Source organism: Canis lupus, chromosome 25, assembly GCF_003254725.2.
Source record: "Canis lupus dingo isolate Sandy chromosome 25, ASM325472v2, whole genome shotgun sequence".
NCBI lineage: Eukaryota > Metazoa > Chordata > Mammalia > Carnivora > Canidae > Canis > Canis lupus.
The window spans coordinates 20,563,668-20,589,033 of NC_064267.1; the positions used below are offsets into that span (position 1 = coordinate 20,563,668).

At 35.7% G+C, this 25,366-nt stretch overlaps 1 protein-coding gene and 1 long non-coding RNA gene across 5 annotated transcripts in view; one reads left to right on the forward strand and one right to left on the reverse strand.

Moving 5' to 3' along the window:
• Positions 1-25,366, forward strand: part of CLCN3 (chloride voltage-gated channel 3) — an 88,240-nt gene that overhangs the window by 10,111 nt on the left and 52,763 nt on the right. For 2 of the 4 annotated variants that reach the window (XM_025462842.3, XM_025462844.3), the window contains exon 2: positions 2,513-2,688. The exons of 1 other annotated variant lie outside the window; for it this stretch is intronic. In XM_025462842.3, coding sequence (XP_025318627.1) covers positions 2,529-2,688 — 160 coding nt within the window. In that variant the 5' untranslated portion in view covers positions 2,513-2,528. Of the gene's footprint in view, positions 1-2,512; positions 2,689-25,366 lie in introns of those variants that run through there. One more of the 4 variants, XM_025462845.3, reaches the window with a different exon arrangement.
• On the reverse strand, positions 17,092-25,356 carry LOC112669600 (uncharacterized). Its single transcript, XR_003142375.2, has 2 exons — positions 25,207-25,356; positions 17,092-17,402 (listed from the first exon to the last, which is right to left on the reverse strand). It is a non-coding gene; the product is annotated as an uncharacterized LOC112669600 (long non-coding RNA).

Genomic DNA, 25,366 nt, shown 5'->3' on the forward strand with positions numbered 1-25,366 from the left:
TCCATGCACCGGGAGCCCGACGTGGGATTCGATCCCGGGTCTCCAGGATCGTGCCCCGGGCCAAAGGCAGGCGCTAAACCGCTGCGCCACCCAGGGATCCCGAAATTAATTTTCTTTTAAGAGAGGAGAGGGAGGGAGGCGGGCAGATGTGGGGGAGGAACAGAGAGACTCTTAAGCAGGCTCCACACCCATCTCTATCCCTGAGATCATGACCTGAGCCAAAAATCAGGAGTTGGATGCTTAATTGGCTGAGCTATCCGAGTGCCCCCAAAATAAGTTTTCAAAACATTTTGAAAGAATTAAGTTGTCAGTTATCATTGTTTTTGAGGGACTTTGAGGGATACATGGAGAGGATATCTGGAACTTGCTGATTGAGGTCCCAGTACACGGACATTTGTAATTATTTTAATTTCTTAGTGATACATAGCTTCCAACTAATGTTCATTGATGTATATTATCACGTGTCTTAAGCCCTTCTAGTCTGATCATGAGGTAAAGAAGTGAAGAATAGAATGTTTGTGTTCTCTCCAAGATCTTAGCATACATGCTTTGATACAGCAAAATTAAAATGATTCTTGGAATTTTTCACGCTTATTTTTTTAAAAGGATTTTGGCTATTTACTCAATGGCCACAGTATTTTATTTGATTGCCTCTATAGACACTGCAAAGTTCTTAGCATGAATGGTTATTTTCGTACTATTCTAACATTTACCTTAAATATAAAACACTTGCTTTATTAGTATATTCTAACAAATCTCTAGTAAGTTATACTAGGCTGTCTTTGGTAGAGGTAACCATAAAACTAATGAAGTTGTAAAGCAGTGAATATATGTTTTTCTTTGTAATCCATGACTGAATAACAATTTGATGTTTTGACATTTACTATTATGTTATGTACTAGTCACTATACCAGATGCTGAGAATAGACATGTTTTCAAGGAGTACACAAACCTTCACCTTCTGTAAAGAAGTCTGTAAGTTAGGAAATTTGTATAATCTGGTAAAAAGAGTTTTTGGCAATATTTTATTTTTTCTAAAAGTGTAAAATCTTTACAAATAATTTTGATTGTTATAGCTCTTTGAGGTTATTTTTCCCTGTGCAAAAGGACAGTTTACTGAGGACAGGAGATTGTCTTAAAACACTTAAAGTCTTCAGTGTAAGAATTCACCACTAGAATTGGAGTATGCTTATTGCCATTATCTTTTATTTTTATATGTACTTATTACATATTATTCTCGTCTTACAAGGCTTACTCGTTTGACTGCTTTTATGACTGTATCTTTCAAGTCCCACACGTGAACCTTTCAAGTCTATTGCTAATATCTTGAACTCTCATTTATTTAATTTGTTATTTTTTTAAGATTTTATTTATTTATTCATGAGAGGCACAGAGAGAGAGAGAGGCAGAGACACAGGCAGAGTGAGAAGCAGGCTCCATGCAGGGAGCCCGACATGGGACTTGATCCCGGGACCCCAGGATCAGGCCCTGGGCCAAACCAAGGCAGGCACTAAACCATTGAGCCACCCAGGGATCCCCTCTCATTTAGTTTAGATATTGAGCAAGTAGGTAGATGTATTTAAAAAAAAAAAAACCTAGGAGTATTATTGTTTTTAAAGCATAGAGAGTAAGAACAATGAAAACAAGCATTTTTGGTATTATCTGCTTTGAAAAAATGAAAATTGTTACTTATATTTTCAGTGTCTGATATTTGACTATGAACTCTGAAAATTTTAATTTTAAAATAAAAAGAATGAAATTAATATTAAAAAATTTTTTAATTATAGCATTTTAAAAATTAGTACTTGCATCTGATAAAATACACAAAAGAGACAAAAAGTCTCCCTTTTGGACTTGGTACTTCAGCCATTTTGTTCCTTTCTCCTGTAGGCAACTTGAGAATCCCTCCAGATACAGTCTGTATGTACACAAGCAATTAATTATACATTGTATTTTTTCCTCTCCCCACAACTCCTCTGTTTTTTTCCTGGTAAAAACCCCCCACATATATTGTAGAATATCTTAAACACATCTTTGTACTTCTTTTTAAGATTGATTGATCGATTTGAGAGAGTACAAATGTGTGCAAGTTGGGGGAAGGGCATAGGGAGGAGGAGAGGGAGGGAGAATCCCAAGCCGACTGCTGCTGTGCATGGAGCCCAATGCCCACTTGATCTCACAATTCATGAGATCATGGCCTGAGCCAAAATCATTAACTGACTGAGCCACCCAGGCGCCCTACTTCTTTGTACTTTAACTTAACCATTGATCTTGCAGATTGTTTTATACTACTACCTGAAGAAATTCTTCATTCTTATTTGTAGCTGCATAGTAAGAATAGAATGATTAAGTCATCCTCAAAGACATAGAGTTAGCTTTTGTTACAGTGTATGACCTTAGTATTTTTGTATATTGAAATCAGAAGTTTCTTTTTGTCATGTTAAACGAGGTGATTTTTATTAGATGTTGGGAAAATGTTAAAACCATTTTTCCTTTTTTTTTTTTTTTCCAGATAATCAGACAGCTAAATGGAGTCTGAGCAGCTGTTCCATAGAGGGTACTATAGAAACAGCTACAATAGTATAACAAGTGCAAGTAGTGATGAGGAGCTTTTAGATGGAGCAGGTGTTATTATGGACTTTCAAACTTCTGAAGATGACAATTTGTTAGATGGTGACACAGCAGTTGGTAAGTTTGGCATTACAGCTTTTAATATTTGTAGTAATTAATGACTACTAATTATATATTATTGAGGTTTTTGGGTAACTACTTATTTTTGAATTGAGTTGATTCATATAACATAAATAGCCATTTTAAGATACTCAGTTCAGTGGCATTTAGCACATTCACAATGCAGCTACCACTTTTCTCTAGTTCCAAAACATTTTCATTACCCCAAAAGAAAATCTTAAATATGGATTTAAGATGGGATATGGGATCTTATTTCAATATGGGAAATCTTAAAATTTTAAATATAACATAATATGGAGATGTATGACGGTAATTGGGATCCTCAGAGAAATAGAACCTAATATCCATACATAAATATCCAGAAAGAGATTTATTATGAAACATTGCCTCACATGTTTGTGGAGGCTGAGTCCCCCAATCTGTCATCTGCAAATTAGAAGCTCAGGAAAGCTGGTGTTGTAGTTCTAGTCCAAACACAGAGGCTGAGAACCAGGATAGCCAGTGGTGTGAGTCTCAAGGCCCTGGATCCAGAAGTGCTGATGTCTGAAGGCAGAAGAGGATAGATGTCCCATGTCCAACAAAAAGCGATTTCACTCTTCCTCTCTGCCTTTGGGACTGTTCAGATCCTGAACTAACTGGATGATACCCACTTGCCATTGTTTAGGGTACCGTTTTTAAGTCTACTGAATCAAATGCTAATCTCTTCTGGAATCTGGAATCTTCTGGAATCTCACAGACACACATAAATAATATTTGACCCGCTATCTGGGCATTCCTTAGGTCCAGTGAAAATAACATATAAAATTAACCATCCTAACAATCATCAGATTATATGTGCGGAAATTCTACAAAGTGAAGACATCTGTATAATTATCCTTAATTGAAAAATGAAACATTACATGATCCTTCAGAATTCTTTTTTGTTCCCTCTTCCAGTTTCAAAGGTAACTATTATTATTTCGACTTCTATTGATTAGTTTACAGGTATTTATATAATGGAATTACACTATGTATACTCTTTTGTGTCTGGTGCCATTTACATTTTAAGATTCATCTGTGTTGCTTTCTATTTAATTTATTTTCATTGCTAAATAGTATCTCATTGTGTCAATATGTTGCAGTTTCTCTGTTCTATTCATCATATATTGTTGGTTGATATTTAGGTTTCTATTCTTTCAAATTTTGGCTACCAGTAATAATGCTGTTATGAATTTTCATGCACCTGTATTTTAGTGCATATTATATATACAATTCTGTGAGGTTTATACCTTGGAATGGAATTCTTAGGTGATAGGGTATGTGGATCTCAGTAGTACTAGCTCTTATTAAAGATAGTTCCAAAATAGTTATAGCATGTTCATTCTACTAGCAGCGTGTGAAATTTCTAGTTCTGTCACATCTTCACCAATATTGGTTTTTCAGTTTTAAAAATTTTGGCTATTCTAGTATGGGTGCAGTCTTCTTACATTTTTTTTTTTTTTTTGTCTTCTTACATTTTGATTTTATTTTACATTTGTCTGAAGGCTTATGAATTTAAATGCTTTCTTGCCTGTTTATTAACTTTTTAGATTGATTTTTTACAATTGCCTTTTCAGTCTTTTTACCTATTTTATGAGTTATTTATGCATTCTGATTAAGAGTCCTTTGTCAGGGATCCCTGGGTGGCGCAGCGGTTTGGTGCCTGCCTTTGGCCCAGGGCGCGATCCTGGAGACCCGGGATCAAATCCCACATCGGGCTCCGGGTGCATGGAGCCTGCTTCTCCCTCTGCCTGTGTCTCTGCCTCTCTCTCTCTCTCTCTGTGACTATCATAAATAAATAAAAATTAAAAAAAAAAAAAGAGTCCTTTGTCAGATACCTGTATTACAGATGTCTTCTCTCACTCTGGTAGGCCTTTTCACATTCTTAATGGAATCTTTTGATGAAGATGCCATCAATTCTAATGAAATCCAGTTAATTTTTTCCTTTATTTTTGTCTTTTTTGTGTTCTGTTTAAGATCTCCTGCCATACCTCAGGACCATGAAGAAATTTGCTGATTTTTTTTCTAGAAGTTTTGTGTGTGTGTGTGTCTTTCACATTTAGATTTATAATCTACCTTGCAAATAATTTTTATATGTGATGTAAGTTAAAGATTTAGACTCCGTTTCTTTCCCCATATGGATAACTAGTTGATTCAGCACCATTTATTAAAAAACCTTCCATTCTCCGGTGTACTGCAGTGGTACCTTTATCATCTATCAAATGGATATATTTCTTTAGGCCTGTTTTTGGACTTTCTGCTCTGTTGTACTGAAATATTTCTTTCTCCATTTGCCAAAACCTAGCATATATATGAGTTTTGTTTTTCACATTGGTCTTTTATTGACTTGTAAACCATGTAGTCCATTTATATTTAATGTAATCACTGATATATTTGAGTTCGGATCTGTTTTTGTATTTGCTTTCCGTTTATCATAGCTGTTCTTTTTCTGTATTTCTTTTTCTTTCTTTTTTTTTTTTTTTTTTTTTTTTAAGATTTATTCATGAGTGACAGAGAGAGAGAGAGAAAGAGAGGGAGAGATAAAGAGAGGCAGAGACACAGGCAGAGGGAGAAGCAGGCTCCATGCAGGGAGCCTGACGTGGGACTTGATCCCGGGGCTCCAGGATCACACCCTGGGCTGCAGGCAGTGCTAAACCACTGCACCACCAGGGCTGCCCTTTTTCTCTATTTCTATTCTTTGCAGTACTTTGTTAGACACGGTCTTATATTTTGTTTGCTGCATTACTCTAGAGATTGTAGCATACACTGTTGACTTTTAGTTCTATAAATTAGTACTTTAACCACTTCATGGAAAATGTAAGGACCTCAGGATATTTTCCTTCATTTGATCCCCCTCCAACTTTTGGTGCTGCTGTTGTCTGTTTTAATTCTGTGTATATTTTAAATTTCACAAGATATTATTGTTTTATGTCAGTGTCTATTTAGATTTTATTTTAGAGAGAGAGTATATGCACAAAAGCAGCAGGAGGGACTGAGAGAGAGGGAGAAGCAGATTCCCCACTGAGCAGGGAGGCCAACATGTCCCCATCCTAGGATCCTGGGATCAAGACTTGAGCCAAAGGCAGACACCCTACTGACTGACCCAGCCAGGCGCCCCTGTCAGTATCTATTTTGATTTAGTTGTATCTTTACATTTTGTATTGCTCTTCATCCTTTACTGCATTTTCATGTTTTTGCCTGGGTTAATTATCTTTCTGCCTGAACAACTCTCATTAATTTTCATTTTGTTACTGACTGCTAGCAATAAGTTCATTCAGTGTTTGTAAAAACTTTTGTTTCCTCCTTACTTTTATAGGGATATATTTGCAGATATATGTGTCCAGATCTATGGTCATTTCCTTTGAACACTTTAAAGATATAATTCTGGTGTCATTTGCTTTCTGTTATTTCTTTTGAGAAGTCAGCTATCAGTTGTATCTTTTTCCCTTTTGGCTGCTTTTAAGAATTTTTTCTTTGTTTTTGATTTTCAGAAAATCAGGGTTGCTAAGTGTAGTTTTCTTTGTATTTATCCTGGTTAGGGTTATTAGAGCCTCTGAATTGTGACTTGATTTTTCTTTTTCTTTTTTTTTTTTTTTTAAATCTTTGGATAATTTTGACCAGTGTATCCTCACATATTGTTTCTGCCATTCCCTCTCCCCTCTCCTTTTAGGACTCCAATTACATGCATAAAATCTTTTCCCTGAGATTCTTGTGTTTCTTATGCTTTTCTCTGTATTATCTTTTTTCTTCTCATTTGGATGTTTCAGTTCATTTGGGTAAATATCAAGGAATGTAATAGCTGGATCATATATGGTAAGAGTATGTTTAGTTTTGTAAAAAAACTGCCAAATTATTTCTTAAAGTGGTTGTACCATTTCCCTTCCCACCAACAGTGAATGAGAGAGATCCTGTTGCTCCACGTACATGTCACACTTGGTGTTGTCAATAGTTTGGATTTTAGCTGTTGCAACAGGTGTGTAATGGTATCTCATTGTTTTCATCAAGTTTTGAATTTCAGATATTTCTCAGCCATTGAATTTCCATTTGATTAATTTCCTATAAATTTCTGTACTCTGGGAGAAATTCTGTTTTTTTTTTTTTTAACATATTAATCACTTGTTTAAAGTCCATACCTGAATATTATTCTACACAAATATTGGGTCTGTATCTGTTGCATATTTTTTCTCTTGTTTTCCAGCCTTTCGGCTCTGACATCAGGTATGCTTTGTAATTTTTGATTAATACTGGGCATTGTATACAAAAAATTATAGATGCTATGGATGATGGTATCTTCATTCACCATGGTGTATTTAATTTTTTTCTTGGTGGACGGGTAGTGGATGAGCAAATTGCATTAAATATCCTATTAACAACGATCAAGAGAATCTGAAGCATAGTTTCAGACTTTCTAAGCATTAGTCTATATTTTGACTTACTTTATTCTTAGGGCATAGCCCTTCAGGATTTTAGTAGAAAGCTGTGTGTTTACTAAGACTCCTCTTTGGGACGCCTGGGTGGCTCTGTGGTTTGGCGCCTGCCTTCGGCCCAGGGTGTAATCCTGAAGACCCGGGATCGAGTCCCACATCTGGCTCCCTGCATGGAGCCTGCTTCTCCCTCTACCTGTGTCTCTGCCTCTCTCTCTCTCTCTCTCTCTCTCTCTCTGTCTCTCATGAATAAATAAAATCTAAAAAAAAATAAAAAAGAAAATCAGGTGAAATTTGATAGTACACCCATTTTTCTGTGTTTTAAGTAGCTTCTTGGCCCTTTATGTGGGATATAGGATTAACTCAAGGAAGTAAAAACACCTTATTTGCATCTTTGCACACTGACATCAAGGTTTGATGATGTCTTTATTTGTGGTTTTCAATAGGAAAGAGTACCAATTAGGAAGGAAGGGGCAAGGGTACAAAAAAGGATATTTTTGTTGATCTTTTTCTTATCAAAGAAGATACTTTTCCTCGTACCCTATCAGTAAACTTCTTATATCATTGGCTAGAATTGGGTCACATGCCCATACCTAGACCGATCACCGATGTAGAGGAATGGGATTACTTACTGGTTAGAACAATCATAATTTGTTCCTTGGAATTGGGCACATTACCAACCAAACAAAATTAAAATTCTGTTAGCAAGGAAGAAATTGGAATACTGTAAAGTAAGCAACTATTGGTGTTTTCCATATAGATTCTGTCCTCAAAGTTAGTCTAGTTGAAGGTGTAAGATGTGGATCCACAGTTGACAGTAACTATATAAGCGTGAAATTGGGTGGTACAGATTTTAGATGTTACACTTCGATGAAAAAGGATATTATTTTGATATCTCTTCAGAACTGCAAAGAGTGGTCTGGAAGGGAAGATAATATATGAAGTCCCAGCCATAGGAAAACGTAATTATGTTGTGAGACAGTGAATGTTTTTTTGTAAGGTATTGGTACCCTTTTTTTTTTTTTTTTTTGGCATAGCTCATGTAGTCCTGTTAACAGTGATTGGAAGCAGAACATCCTAGAAGAAATGGGCGCCTTAGATTAGATCTACTCTCATGGATAGGACAGATGTCAGAGGGGAAGAGCTTGTTTCTGTCTCTGCTCAATATCTGGGGAGCATGGAAGTAGACAGTAGGATAAGCAGTTGGGTATTAGATATTCTTTCATGAATCAGTATCTTTTTAGTATACAAAAAAATGAGTTAATCACTGGGAAGTACTGAGAGTGTTTTGGCACATGTGTTGGTTGAAAATCTGTTAGGTTTAGTGGCTTTTAAGGTGTAGACTTGAATTTACATCTTGGCCCTGCCAATTACTCCCTCTGCAAGTCATTTAGCCCCTCTATGCCTTTGTTTTTTCCTCATTAAAGGGAAGTAGTAGTCTCTAAATGATTGCTCTGAGAATTAAGGATGTGTAGAGACCTTAATACGTAAATAATATATGTGGAATCTTTAGCATAGTGATTAACTCCTGGTAAGGACTCAGTGTATCATAGCTGTTTCTTTTTCTTCTGTGTTCCTTTCCTTTTGGATATGTTGTACTCTATCTTCTGGCTGTGATACAAAATATTTTCCCAAGACACCTAACCTCCACTTTTCATTAAGAGGCCTTCTGGTGGCTTCTATTCAGTCTTAGGCTTTGTTAGGTTCTTCAATTTCCTAAAGAAAACTGGCTGAATATAAATAAATAGTTCTATTATAATTCCAAAAGATAATTCTAAAACCACCGCTGATGAGAGTCTAATATATAACAGACCTTGGCAAAAATAAAAAATAAAAATAACTTAAAAATAAATACACATACTAATGACTTCTGAATCCTTCTATATAATCTGTCTATCCAAGATACTCTAATGGAGTATCTTGCCAGAATATCATAAATAATTGGCTCTAGTATATACTAATGATGCCCCCAGAAGCAATGGGGCCCAGCACATACCTTGATTTTTAGACTTCTGACTTCTAGAACTGTAAGAGAATAAATTTGTATTGTTACCACAAAGTTTGTGGTAATTTGTTACATTACTGTTAGGAAACTGATACAAATACACCATTCAAATAATAATAGTGTCTTATGAAAAGTTTCAACCTTATAAATCCCCTGAAAAAGACCTTGGGGATTTCCAGGGGTCTATAGAACACACTTGACTAATAAGCCAGTTACAAAATGCATATTTGGTAACTGAATAAGGAGACTTGTATTATAAGCTACAAGAGTAGAAGGGCTTATATTAAAAGGGCAAAATCTTTATATGTAATGTGATATAATTTTCTTAAAATATATATGTGTCCACATAACTTTAGATAAATAATGATTTTTCTCTTGGTGATGGAATTTGAGTGCTTTTAATTTTCTTCACGCTTTGTAGTGTTTTCCAAATTGTCACCAGTTTGGCTGCAGATCTATAAAACTGAGCTGAAAGTTACAAGTCATTATAACGTATATTTGTCAATGTAGAAGGATATAATATATTTCTTTAATAGCTTTCTGGCTTGCTTTATAACTTTTAAATATTTAATCACATGGCAAATGGGTCTTCCTTTTTATTCTTACTCTGGGCAAGAATGTAAATGTTAGGGTTGGGCTTGTGCCCAGCTGCCATATCTCCAGGTCTTTGTACATGTTTCCTTTGCCCATATGCCAATTATTACCTGTACTTTACTTCTCAAGTTAGACCTCACTCCCTCTAGAAGGCCTTACCAGGCTTTTTGGGGTAGGGTCCCCTCCTATGTAGTAAATTGTATTGCTTTTACTGTGTTTGTTTTCTGACTTTATTTGTCTTTTTCTTTATAGCTTGCCCTCCTAGATTAAATTGCACTTTCTTTCTGTATAATTATACCAATAAATCTTCTTGGCTTGTATGTCATTTATTTTTGATGTCTTCTTAGTTTTGTTTAGAGCTGATCCATTATGATTATGATTATGTATCTTAACCTTTGATGAGCAATCTTATTTCCCTTATTTGTGCCCTTTGGGGAGGACAGAATATTAGTATATCATGGATAGCCATATATGTTTATTTTATTTATTTATTTATTTTTAAGATTTTATTTATGCATGATAGACATAGAGAGAGAGAGGCAGAGACACAGGCCGAGGGAGAAGCAGGCTCCATGCCGGGATCCCGACGTGGGACTCGATCCCAGGACTCCAGGATTGCACCCCGGGCCGAAGGCAGGCGCTAAACCGCCAAGCCACCCAGGGATCCCCCCCTATGCTGTTTATTTTATCCCTCTTCTCACAATGCCTAATATATTGGCATGCATATAACAGAAGCTCGTTAAAAGGTTGCTGTTTTGTAAAAAAAAACTAACATATTTGCCAATCATCTGGAATTATTCTTAGGAGTATTTTTTCCTTTTTATTTATTGAACCAATAATGGCTATTTAGAGAAAAATTGTGGTTTAACTGGATACCCAGGAAGCCTGCAGTGGGACGTTCAGTGAAGTAGCAGGAACTATGCATATACTCATATTGTTATAGCTGTATTGCACAGGGACCCAGCACACTGGTGGTGTTGTCTGAGAAAAAGAAAGCACAGGATGGCTGTAACAGTATCTGGCTCCTTGATGTTACTGATTGTCATCAGTTCTTTTTTTTTTTTTTTTTTTTTAATTTATTTGTTTATTTGAGAGAAAGAGAGGGAGAGCAAGCAGGGGGCAGTAGCGGAGGGAGAAAGAGAAGGAGAAGCCACCTCCATGCTGAGCAGTGAGCCTGATGTGGGACTCAGTCCCAGGACGTTGGGATCATGACCTGAGCTGAAGGCAGACACTGAACCAACTGAGCCACCCAAGTGCCCCTGCCATCACTTCTGTTTCTGTTTTCTCATCTGAAAAATGGATGCAAAATATCTATTCTATGCACCCTACTCAGTTCAGTTTTGGAAATTAAAAAGTATAGTAAAAGGAATGGTGGAAGTGTTGCTGTTATGTATCAGAGTCCTTTGTGGCAAGTTTGGCTTGGGTACTTAAAGTTTAAACTTAATTACACTTTGTACACCTTTCAGATTACATCATGACATTCAGATAGATTACCCTGGATTCATAAAAATCTTAAACGGTTAACTCCAGGACTTAATAATGGATTGACTTGGAGAGATGCTGATTCTAAAATTGGACAGGGAATATATAAGAAGAGCCCAGATTATGTGTAGTACCAGAAGTAAGGAGGTGTCAAAAAACAGAAGGATGAGGGATTGTGCAAGGAACACAGGAACTAACCTGAAAGTGCTCCAAACGGCTCAAACTGGAATGATTTGAGCAACAAAATAAATAGTGCACAATTATTGTATTGTGACCAAAGTGTAAAATAAATATAAATGAGCATGTATATGTGATGTAAATGATATAAATTGATATAAATGGAGGAAAAGAGTCAAGTTTCCCTTTTAGAAGAATTCTAAATGATTTATGTAAATATTCTCCCCTCATGGAGGAGGAGCTTATTTCCTACTTCCTTCTCCCTTAAGGGTGGGCTAGACAATAGTGACTTACCTCCAAAGAATAGAGTAAGAAAAGAAGGGGAAAATAGTTACTTTGCATGGTGAAACCTGGCAAACACTGTTAGAACCAAGTAATGAAGGTTAATGTCATCAGTGATGTCATATGGATATTACATACACCTAAAATGTGACAGGAAGGGCCCTTTACCTTTGTGTTCTTTTCGAAGACCCATAATTCCACTCTAACCACGAGAGAAACAATAGACAAACCTGGACTAGGACCAGGGGCAGGCGGGGGGGCTTGTTTTGCAGGATACTTAACCAGTCAAGATCATGAAAAATAAGGAAAGACTGAGAAATTGTCGTAGGCCAGAGGAGTTTAGGGAGACATGTTAAGTAAGTACATTGTGGTATCCTGGATTGAAACCTGGAATAGGGGATCCCTGGGTGGCGCAGCGGTTTAGCGCCTGCCTTTGGTCCAGGGCGCGATCCTGGAGACCCGGGATCGAGTCCCACGTCGGGCTCCCGGTGCATGGAGCCTGCTTCTCCCTCTGCCTGTGTCTCTGCCTCTCTTCCCCCTCACTGTGTGCCAATCATAAATAAATAAAAATTAAAAAAAATAAAAAAAAAAGAAACCTGGAATAGAAAGAGAAAACTGGTAAAATTTAGATGAGGTCTGGAGTTTACTTAATAGTAATGTACCACTGTCAGTTTCTTAGTTTAGACAAATGTACCATGGAAATACAAGATGTTAATAGTTGAGGAAATGGAGTGGGAGATATATAGGACCTCTTTCTACTGTCTCTGCAACTTTTTGTAAATCTAAAATTAGTCCAAAATAAAGTTTAAAAAAAAAAATGAGATGGGAAGAGTTAACTTTTAAATAATAAAAGCAAAGTCTGTTTATTGTAGGAAATGTGAATGATAAAAATATAAGGTAGTAAATGAAAATCTTTCTTAATCCTACTACCTATAGATTACTGGTAATTTTGGTATTTTTTTTTCAAGACTCAATTCTATGCATATTCCATTCAGCAAATAACTATTAGGCTCCTTTTGGGCTAGACACCATGTTCAGTGGTTGGTGATTGAATTGTTGGTAAGGTAAAAAGTCTGAATGCTGCTGAGATAGTTGGAGTTGGTTGCTTTCTGTGAATAAGAATAACAGTTTTTTGATAACAACTGCAGGTAGAGAACATTAATAAAGTAAACCAGGAGTAGGTTTTAAGTAAATATAGTATCCTTGTATGTAGATTTATAGGCAAAAAGAAATTACTTAGTGTAAAGTTGTGGTAGGATTTAGAAATCCAAGAAATGTATTCTGAGTTAGGATGATCTGACTTTGCTACAGTGTTTTAAAGGTTATATTTGTGTATGTTGTCTTACTGTTTTATCTGGCATGTAGAGATAACATTGATGGCGTTGTTCTAGTAATGAGGCACTTGCTCTAAATTTGAATTTGGGGCAGCCCCGGTGGCCCTGCGGTTTAGCGCCGTCTTCGGCCCAGGGTGTGATCCTGGAGACCCAGGATCGAGTCCCATGTCGGGCTCCCTGCATGAAGCCTGCTTCTCCCTCTGCCTGTGTCTCTGCCTCTTTCTCTGTGTGTCTGTCATAAACAAACAAACAAACAAATAAATAAATCTATCTTTAAAAAAATAAATTTGAATTTGACAGGGCACATGGGTGGCTCAGTAGCTTGCCTTTCTCTTGATTTTGGCTCAGGTCATGTTCTCAGGATCATGGGTGGCTCAGTCAGTTAAGTGTCCAACTGTTGGTTTTGGGTCAGGTCATTATCCCAGGGTTTTTGGGCTGTGCGCTCAGTGGGGATTCTATCTCTTTCTCTGCCCCCCAGCACATACACACGTTTATGCTCTCTTTCTCTCTAAAATAATAAATAATCTTTTTAAAAAGTCACTAGAAAGAAATGAGCTTAGTTTTGATTGTAATATATAGAACCTTGATTGTAATATATAGAACCTGATTATTTATACCTCAAATATCACCTATAGTTATTGTCATTGCTTTATAAAAAAATTATTTTTTTAAAAGTCCACAGAAAGTGAACTGAAATTAAGTTAAGGAGTAATTGCTATATGTATGTATTCTACATCTCTCACCATAATGTCTTGAAGTAATAAATTAACATTTCTCCTGTGCATGCAGAACATAACCTATGAACTGTTCTTGGGAGAATTGAGAAAATATGGTTAAATCATCTTTTGTGTTGTGGTTCCCATTAAGAATTCTACTTGAGGGCAGCCCCGGTGGCACAGTGGTTTTGCGCCACCTGCAGCCCAGGGTGTGATCCTGGAGACCCGGGATCGAGTCCCACATCAGGCTCCTTGCATGGAGCCTGCTTCTCCCTCTGCCTGTGTCTCTGCCCCCCTCTCTCTCTCTGTGTTTCTCATGAATAAATAAATAAATAAATAAATAAATAAATAAATAAATAAATCTTAAAAAAAAGAATTCTACTTGAAAAAACTTTCAGGAGTTATGTGCTAAGCCTATAAAATCCTACACTGATGTAAATACATAAAATCATGGGGAGTCTATGGATCTGTTTAAACATTTCCAAAATACTGTCATTTAGAGGAAATTCCTTGGAAGAAACTGTGCTTAGGACAAAGAAGAGTTAACGTAGAAATTTACAAACTCGTTTTCTGTTAACTGATTGATACTGTAAATAAGATTAAACTAGAGTGGTTTAGGGTAGGGAAGCAAAAAATAATAAATCCACATTAGATGTTAATAGAATTAAAGATAGAATAAATTTCTAACTCAAAGACTTGAATTGCGAAATTCAATTTCACATATCAGAAAAATGCATACAGCATAATTATACCGCTTAATGAGTTATCACAGAGCAGGCACTTTTGCAGCACAACCAGGTTAAGAAAATAAAGCATTGGGACGCCTGGGTGGCTCAGTCAGTTGAGCATCTGACTCTTGGTTTCAGCTCAGGTTATGATCTCTTGGATCATGAGATTGAGGCTGCCTGGACCTCAGGGAGGGGGAGGCTGCTTGAAAGATTCTTTCCCTCTGCCCCTCATCACCTTCATGTACATGCACATGCTCTCTCTCTCTCTTTAAAATAAGTAAGTCTATTAAAAAAAAAAAAAAAAGAAATCATTACCATACTTCAGAAGCCTCCTCCATGTACCTTAACAATCACAATTCTTTTCCTTTCCCTAGAGGTAAATACAATTTTCTCTTTGTCTAGTTTTTTGTTGTTTTTGCTTTACTTTATGACTCAATGAGCTAAGTATATATCCTTAAAATTATAATTTAGCACTTTTGGAATGTTTTGGCAGTTTTGGAAAATTACAGATTATTACATAAATGGAATTATATGGTATGTATTTCTTGCTTGCATTTATGCAATGTAGTTTTCAAGAATCTTTTGTATTGCAGGCAGTAGGTATTTGTTGCCATGTTGCTCTAGATTGTATTATTCTTTTTTATGAATATACCACAGTTTACCTGTTTATTTTAATACTGATGGATCTTTGAATTATCAGCAGTTTTTGGCAATTATGGGCAGAATTTAATATTTTGCATTTGCTCTGGTGGATACATGCATAAATTTCATCTGGAGTGAACTGTTGGAGCATAAGTTATGTTTTCTGTAGTGGTGTTCCAGTTCACACTTGGGTGAGCTATGTACAAGAACTTCCTTTGCCCCACATTCACCAACCTCTTGATATTGTTACACTTTTATTTTTTATTTATTTATTATTTTTTTAAAGATTTTATTTGTTTATTCATGAGAGACACAGGGACGAGGGGGAGCAGAGACATATGCAGAGGGAGAAGCAGGCTCCATGCAGGGAGCCTGATGTGGGATTCGATCCGGGGAAGGCAGGCACTAAATCGTCCACCCGGGCGTCCCTATTGTCACACTTTTAATTTTGTCCATCTGTTGTCTATGTAATGGATTCAGATTGTGGTTTTAATTTGCATTTCCTTGGTCGCCAAGGAGGTTGAACATTTTTTCATGCTAATTGGCCATTTAAAAACTTTTTTGAAGTAGCTATTTAAGTCATTTTCTTGTTTTTCTATTGATGCATCTGAGAAATTTGTAAAGATTCTTTATTTTCCTTTTTTTTCTTTTTTTTTAAAGATTTTATTTATTTATTCATGATAGTCACAGAGAGAGAGAGAGGCAGAGACACAAGCAGAGGGAGAAGCAGGCTCCATGCACCGGGAGCCCGATGTGGGATTCGATCCTGGGTCTCCAGGATCGCGCCCTGGGCCAAAGGCAGGCGCCAAACCGCTGCGCCACCCAGGGATCCCAAGATTCTTTATTTTCTATATACAAGCTTTTTGTTGGTCATGTTATAAATATTTTCTGTTCTGTCGGTGCTGTTTCATTTTCTGCTATAGTCTATTTGAGCTGCTATAACAAAAATACTATAGACTGGATGGTGGCTTAAACAACAAACACAGTTTTCAGTTTTACATATTGCTCATAGATTATTTCTTACAGTTTTGGAGGCTGGGAAGTCTAATAACAAGACACTTTCAGACTCAGTGTCTGGTGAGGAGGAGTTGCTTCCAATTTGCAGTCTGCCATCTTTTTGGTGTGTCCTTGAGGGAACTTTATAAGGGCACCAATTCCATTCCTGACCATGACCTAATCATCTCCCAAAGGTCCCACATCAAAATACCATCACATCGGGGATTAACTTTCAACATAAAAATTTGGTGGGATACAAGCAAACATTCAGTCTGTAGCATTCTCCTAATGGACAAATTATGAACAAATATTCTTACTTGTAATGTGGTCCTCTGTGTTAATCTTGCTTTATGGCTAATGCTTTTTGCGTCTTAAGAAAAGTTTCCCTACCCTGAGATCATGGGTGTATTTTCCTGTATTATTTTGTATGAGTTTTATTTGCATTTCACATTTAGGTCTATAATTACCTAAGTGGTGTATGTGTATGTGAATGGATTAGGGTGTATTTAAATTTTTTTTTTTTTTTTCATTTACACAGCCGGTTCTAATGCCAGTTACTAACAAAATCTTTTTTTTTTTTTTGGAGCAAAATCATTTTTTACTCATTCTTCTCCAGTGCAACATCTGCTATATATCAAGGCTCATATATAGGAGGGTCTATTTCTTGACTATTCTGTGTGATTGGTTTGTTTGTTTATGTAGCTGTATGCCAAAAGCATTCATTCTGTTTATAATGTTACTGTGATTAAAACAGTCTTAGTATCTGGTAAAGTAAGTTCTTTCACTTTATCTTTAAGATTATCTTGATTTAAAAAAAAAGATTATCTTGATTATTCGTGGGCCCTTTTATTTCTTTGTAAATGTTAGTGTAATTTGTCATAAAAATGCCTGTTGGGTTTGTAACTAGGGCCCAAGCTATACAGGAGCACCTGGCTTCAGGGGTTCCAGACCAGATTTGGCCACCCACTCATCACTGACAAAATTCAAAGACAGTGAGACAAATGATGGTAAAACAAGAAGGGATTTTATTTCAATTAAGCCAACACCAGGAAGATAATGGACTGCTGTTTCAAAGAGTATCTCCAAAGTGCAGAAAATTCTTATAGGTTTATATAAGAAAAATATGAGACAGAGGTTGATGGGTACATACATGCATGTGGGCCTTAAAGGTCGGTCAGGTCCATCATTTTCTTGGTGTAAAAAATGTGGGGTCTTGCTGGTGTCAGGGCAGTTGTTATTGCCTGAGGGGTACTTTCAGTTCCCATTATAAGATGCTTTCCCCATTGGGTCTTTTGCCTGAGTTGAATGGTAAGCTGGAAAGAAGAAATTAATCACTTAGAAAGTACAGACTAATGTCAAAACAGAGGTAAAGTCTACTTTCAGGGTTTTTTTACTTTCAGGTTTTTGATTGGCATTTAATTGAGTCTGTAGATCAGTCTAATTCATGAACATGGTATACTTCTGTATATACTTGAATCTTTTTAAATGTCTTCCAATTAAGTTTTAGTCATTCCTAGTGACCTTTGTCTTCATTATTTGTTACACTCATTCCAGGGTGATTTTTATAATGCTACTAGTATTTAGTGCTAGTTTTATTTTTAAATTTAATATTGTGTCTGCTGGCATATTTTGAAATACAGCTTTTGAATATTGATTTTTAAAAATTCATAAACCTTGCATAACTCTAATTATACTGACCTCTTGTGATGTCTTTTAAGAATAGTCATATCATTGGCAAATAGTGACCATTTTGTTTCTTCCTGTTCTTTATAGTTTTCCTTACCCCTTCTCCTCTTGCTTGACTGTACTGCTTAGGACTCTGGTAAACAGTTGAATGGAAATGGCAATTGCCCAGTGTCTTTTATCTTGTTCTGATCCTGAAATTTTACCTCCAAATTTAAGTATGATGTTAATCTGGATGTTTTTGTTATCTTTTATCAGAGTAAACAGGTTTATATCCATTCCTAGTTGACTTAATATACAATTTAAAATTGTGAATTGTTGTTGAATTTATCATTTTCCTTCCATTTTTTGAGATGATCATTTGATTTGTGTCTCCTTTTTTTTATATTAATAAATAGTTGATTTTCAGATGCTTAAACCCAATTGTATTCCTTGTATAAACTTAATTTGATCATTGATGTATTAACGTTTTGGGTTTTTCTTTTATATATAAATTGCTGGATTTGGTTCAGTTTTGTTTAGGATTATTGCATCTGTTCATAACAGATCACAGGTAGCTTTCCTTTGTCATACTGTTCTCATTTTGGTATCAAGGTTATATTCCCCTCATAAAGTGAGTTGTAGATGATGCCTTCATTTTCTAGTCTCTGGCATGGTTTATGAAAGACTGGCATTATTATTTCTTCCTAAATTTTGATAGAATATGCCAATGAAACTCTAGGCTTAGAATTTTCTTTGTAGGAAGGTTTTAAAGTATGTTTCAAATTCTTTAATAGTTATAGCACTATTCTGATTTTCTACTTCCTTCTAGGTCAGTTTGATAAATTGTAGTTTTTCAAAATTTGCCTTTTTATTTTTCAATTTTATTGCTATAAAGTCATTTGAGGGATCCCTGGGTGGCGCAGCGGTTTGGCGCCTGCCTTTGGCCCAGGGCGCGATCCTGGAGACCCGGGATCGAATCCCATGTCGGGCTCCTGGTGCATGGAGCCTGCTTCTCCCTCTGCCTGTGTCTCTGCCTCTCTCTCTCTCTCTCTGTGTGTGTGACTATCATAAATAAATAAAAATTAAAAAAAAAAAGTCATTTGAATGCCTATAGGTTCCATAGTCTTTTTCTTCCTGATAATGGTTATTTGTATTCTGTCTTCTTCTCCCCTCCTTTTCCCCTTCCTTATCTTATTATCAGTGTCACTCTAGATTTATCACTCAGTCTTTCCAATAGACTAGCATTGCCTTTGTTTGGGGAGGTTTTTTTTTTTTTTTTTTGTATTTGTTTTCTGCCTCATTAATTTCTGATCATATTTTGTTCTTTCTTTGGGTTTATTTTGCTGTTTTGTATTTTTTTTTTCTAACTGAAATGAAACGTTAGCTTCTTAATTTTAAGCTTCTTTTTAGGTGAATACATTTAAAACTATCAGTGTTCCTCCCAATATTTTTATTTCCATGTCATATGCCTTTATTATCATTATTACAAATTAAAAACAATTTGTAACTTCCATAATGATATCTATTTTGACTTAGAATTTATTTAAAAATAATTTCCAAACATGATGAATTCCTCGTTATTTCAAGTTGATCTTGAACATTATTGCATTATTGTCAAAGAATATATATAGTGTAATATTGATGTTTTGAAATTTTTTGAGACTTGCATTATGGCCTGGGAGAAAGTCTTTTTATGTCAGTGTTTCACCTATGCTATGGAGAGTATGTAATGTGAAGCTTTTGGTTAATGTTTTTCATTATGTGTCCATCATGTAAAGTTTGTTACTTTACTGTTGAAATCTCTAGTTTCCCTACTGATTTTTCTTTGTTTCTTTTTTTTTTTTTTTTAAAGATTTAAAAAAAAAATTATTCATGAGAGACACAGAGAGAGAGGCAGAGACATAGGCAGAGGGAGAAGCAGACTCCTTGCAGGGAGCCTGATGTGGGACTCGATCCCAGGACCCTGGGATCACAACCCAAGCCAAAGGTAGATGCTCAACCACTGAGCCACCCAGGTGCCCCTCTCCTTGTTTGTTTCCATCAGGTATTCAATAGCAATGCATTAAAATTTTTCTCTGTATTTGTAGACTTATCTACTACAGCTTCTTGTCATTCTGTAAATTTTTGCTTTTACTTAGAGTTCAAGTTATTAGGTCATATCTTCTGGTGAATTGAACCCCCCTACTTTTCCTTTGAAGTCATTTTCTTTCCAATTATACTATTTTCTATAAAATGCCCTTTGATATCATAGCTACCCAGTTTTCTTTGGATTAGGGATTGCATACTCTTATTTTTTTTAATCCTTTTACTCTCAGCCTTTCTACATTGGTATGTTTTAGCTGATACTCTTATAATTACATAGTTGGCTTTTAAAAATCCAATGCAGTAGTATTTATCCTTTAGTTACAATATTTTAGTGTATTTACACTTAATGTACATATTGTTATGTTTGCATTTCAGTATTTCTAAAACTTAGAAATCTTAATATAGTCTTTTATTCAGTCTTTATACCAGTTTGTATACATGCATAAGGATATCTGACAAAATTTTAAGATTTATTTATTTATTTTAGAGAAAGAGTTGGGGGAGGGGCAGAGGGAGACAGAGACTCTCAAGCAGACCGTGCTGACCTTGGAGCCCAACATAGGACTAGATCTAACAACCCTGAGGTCATGACCTGAGCCTATATCATGAGTCAGGCACTTAATCAACTGTGCTACTCAGATAGCCCTTGACAAATTTCTAGAAAAGGATTTTGCTTAGACATTAAAAATATTGGCCATTTTGGTTCTTTTTTTTTTTTTTTTTTTTTAATTTTTTTGGATCTGACTTTGAGAAAGTGATTCATTGTATGATGTTTATGACAGATACTTTTCTTCATGTTTTTCATCTTAAGATACATTATTTGGGTAACCAGATAGCCATGTTGAGAACGAAATGCTTTATGTTTGTGAGGTATGAATATTGCAAAAACATTCTGTGTTTTTTCAGTTTATTTTTTGGCTTGTCATGTCTGAAGAATTTGCACGTTCTCTTTTTTTTGTGCTGCAGTAGCTTTGCAGCTGTGTAGCTTGACTTTATTATCTTTCGTGAAAGCTTTACTACCTCTTTTTTTTTTCCTCTGATGCTTTTGCTCTGGGAGGAGAATTGACAACACAAGTTAAAGTTTAATGCCATTTGGTGTGTCAAATGTAAATGTAAAGCAACTATACTTAATGGAATGTAAACTAAAGTTCATTTGACATTTCTAGTAGCAATATATTAAGTTTGAGAGGAAAGGATGTAATTATTTGTTAATGTTTATATCATACAAGTGATTTTACTTATAAAAAAAGTATTTTATTATAGAAAATTTAGAACATAGACAAAGGTATAGGGAAGAGATGTTTTTGTTCTCAACACTTAATAATTATCAATTCATGGATAATTTTGCTTCATCTCTACTACTTTCTATTAATTTGAGATACATCTGAAACATCATATCATTTTAGATAGATATACTGAGGAGCAGCCCCAGTGGCCCAGTGGTTTAGCGCTGCCTTCAGCCCAGGGCGTGATCCTGGAGACCAGGGCATGGAGCCTGTGTCTCTGCCTCTCTCTGTGTCTCTCATGAATAAATACATAAAATCTTTTTTAAAAAAACATACACACTGATACTCACCTTGATCAAACTTTAGTCATGCTCATCTGGATTCTCTTCCGAATGGGTTCTCAACTTTGGTCTTATGTGTCTGTTTTTTTGTATTGCTCAGTTTTGGTGATAAGCTTGGTTTAGCTAAAATTCTGTACCTTCAACACCCCTGGGTTCCTTAGCCCCCACCATCTTCCAGGTGATATCCTATCACCCTGGGCTGCCTTCAGCAAGAATCTTGTTAGATCTGTTTAGCCAGAATCCTTCTTACCCCAGATGTTTCCTCTTAGTAATTTTTCATCTACTGAACACCCCCCCATCCCTTCTCCTTGGCTGTTAATTCCCACTGTTTTCTTGTATTGTGAATTAAGCCACTTTCTATATGGAGATCTCTTTTTCCCCTTTTGCAGTAGTCCTGAATAAAATGTTTTTTTCCTTTTTAACTATTGTACAGTTGTATATTTCATTACATACCTCTAAAAGATAAGAATTCTTTTGTAGGCTATTATCACATCTAAAATATCACATCTAAAATATAACTGTATAAAATCACATATCCTGTGATTTTACATTTCTTCAATTATTTCATAAAAAATATACTTTGAAATTGGCATATCTTTTAAGTCTTTTGTTTTAATTCTATAGGTTCCCCCCCCCCTTCCTTTTTTACCCTTACTATATATTTGTTGAAGAAATCAGGTCATTTGTTTCCCAGTTTGGGTGTTCCTGATTATGTTCTGAGCTGTCATTTAACATGTTACTGTTTCCTGTTACTTTCTGTAAATTTGGTAGTTAGATCTAAAGGCAAAAAAAAATGTCTTTTCTTTCTTTAAATATTTTATTTATTTTTGAGAGAGCACAAGAGAAGGAGACCGAGCACACAGGGAGAGGCGAGGGAAAGGGAGAAGCAGACTCCCCACTGAGCAGGGATCACAATGTGGGACTTGATCCCAGGACTCTTGAGACCCTGACCTAAGCCAGAGGCAGACACTTAACAGACTGAGCCACCCAGACACCCCCATTTTTTAAGTACTTCTAATGTTGTAGATTTCTTGGATCATGTGTGTTAGAAGGGACTTGAAGATTGAACATTGTAATACTGTGGTTATATATGCATAGTTAGAATACCGTAGTCATCTATTCTACATCCCTGATTTAGGGATGGTTTAGGAGAAGTTGTGGTTTATCTGAAATTCCACATCAGTTGAGGATGCATTTGGAAGTAGAAATATCTTCCCCTTCTGAATCTTCTTTAAAGATTTATTTATTCATTTGAGAGAGACATAGAGCATGAGCAGAAGAGAGGGACGACACAGTTTCTCCACTGAGTAGGAAGCCTGATTCTGGGCTTAATCCCAGGACCCAGGGACCATAACCTGAGCCTTAGGCAGACCCCAACGACTGAGCTACTACCCTGATGCCCTCCCCTCTTCTGAATGTTCAAGTCCTTTGTTGTGTTGCCACTTAGTGTTTTTGTTTTTCAGACCTTGCATTCAGAGTATCATCCCCTGTGGAACCTCCCAGCTGTGACTGAATTCTTAAATTTGTCTTTTGTTCTCTTTCCACTTGAGCCCCATGCTGACTGTAATTCAGTTTATTAATCTGATAATACCTAAACTGTGTCAAAGTCCTCTTTTGCCACACCTTCCAATCTATGTGCCCTTCCCTAAAGTTTAATTGGAGAGCACTTTAGCCTGAGTAATAATTCCTTTACCATAAGCAGAAGCATAGCCATGGCCCCCTTAAGCATGAGAGATGTGTTTACTTTTGAAATTTTTTTTGACTTTTAGATTTTTTATTACAAAAGTAGAATAATTATTAAAAATTCCAATAGGAAGTAATACATTTGTTTAAAATTTAAAACATAAATACCAAATGTACAATGATCCTCTCTTCTATTTCTTTCCTTCCTCAGTGATAACAATCATTAGGAGTTTGGTGTGTCTCATTCTAGACTTAACTATACAAATACAGTTTATATATTATATATTCTCTTACATGAAGTTTTGTTTATTTTTTTAAAGATGTTATTTACTTATTCATGAGAGACACAGAGAGAGGCAGAGACACAGGCAAAGGGAGAAGCAGGCTCCATGCAGGGAGCCTGATGTGTGACTCGATCCCAGGACCCCGGGATCACACCCTGGGCCAAAGGCGGATGCTCAACCACTGAGCCACCCAGGCGTCCCCAAAGTTTTGTTCTTTAAAGACAATTCAAAATTTTGGACTTACATCACACAACTTACTTATGCAACATGGTCAGTATATTTTATAGGGAAGGTATTCTTCTTCTAGTTAGTGCTAGGTAGCTATAATTTTCATTTTTCCTTTAAGACTTAGTTGTAAATCAGGAAAAACAAGTTAAGAGAGTGCCTACAAATACCAGGAAAATTTACAGATAAATTTTTTTGTATAAAGGTATGGAACAATAGTATCATAAAAACTAAGTTATTCATGAATGCTATATAGCATGTATTTTTTAAAAGTCTTAAAACAGTAGAATTTATATACCAAAGGACCTCAAAGGAAGAAATTTACATTTAGTTAATTTGGTAAAATTAGCTCACTGTCAAAACTTGTTTAAAAAAAAAAAACCTAAGAAAATTTGAAAAATACAGAAAACAGGGAAAAAAAAACCACGCACAGTCTTTTTTTTTTCATACATAGTCTTATAGTAAATGTTAATAGCCAAAATCAGAATTAAATAAAATATTCCTATTGTAGTCTTTTATCTAGCCTGTATTTCTTTCTTAAAATCCTTTTTTCCCAAATCAGGTCAGATTTTATAAGAAGGGCTAGTTTTCTCTGAGGTTCAAACTTTTTGAAATATAAAACTTTATTTAAACTAATTTAAAAAAGGATCCCAAATAACTGTAATGTACCAGACAAATAGAATTACTCTCTTCTTTTTACTGCCACTTGAGTCCTTTCCTTCTCTTACTCTAGTTCTTATACAAATGCCTTGACTTGGAGTGGACCTTAAAGATTGGCTCATTCAATACTTAGGAAAACAGATTTTACAGAAACCCTTAGTCCTATGGTATTGCTACTAGCCAATAGAACATTTTTAGTTAGTGGCACTGCAGCAACATAACTTATTTCAGAAGAATCTCCTAGTCCAGAGGAATCACCTCAGAGAAGCTGTAAAAATGTGAACTCAAATGAGCGTCAGCTTTTTTTTTTTTTAATTTAGGAATAATAGATTGAAACAAAAAGAGTTACTTTATTTCTGAATTTCATAAAAATTTTTAGTGAAGAGACTGTTGGAGAACACTTTGAGACACATTTTACTAAAAGCCTTTTTTTTTTCCTGAGAGCACAAAATCTTCGTGAGGTAGGAAAAGTAGGATAGGAGAGAGAGAGAGAGAGAGAGAAATCTCCTATGTAGTAAACCTTTTGGCATAATTTCACAAGTAATAGCTAAGTTATTTGGTATGTTAAGTTTTCTTCTCAAAAGCTAGAATGTCTTACTAGCTAGCTCCTTGAAGGAAGGAAACAAGAGGCTGTTGGAGGGGATTAGGGCGATAAAACACTAATCAGCTGTTCAGTTACTAAATTTTTTAATCTACAGAAGTCTGTAGTACATTTCTGATAATTAAGAATAGACTTTTAAACCCAATTTTAAATTAAAATTTTAATGAGAATTTTTATAATAAAACCATACACTCTTACTAGTATGTTCCTCCCATTTTTCTACATCAGAAATAAAAAGGGGCATTGTCCACATCCAGTATTTCCTTTTCACATTGCCGTATTACATACTTTGTTTCCCTTACATTTATCTTAAAATGGAAAAGAATGTTTCTTTTGTTTTACTGTACTTGCCACTGATGTTATAGAAGCTGTATTGTGAGTGCTTTAAAATTCTCAAACCAGTTTTGTCTGTTGTACTTGGAGCTTAGTCATCATCATACGTAGCAGGACCTGATTAAGAAGGCTGTTCCGCCTCTAAGCCTTGCTAGATTGTAGCCACTAGCAACC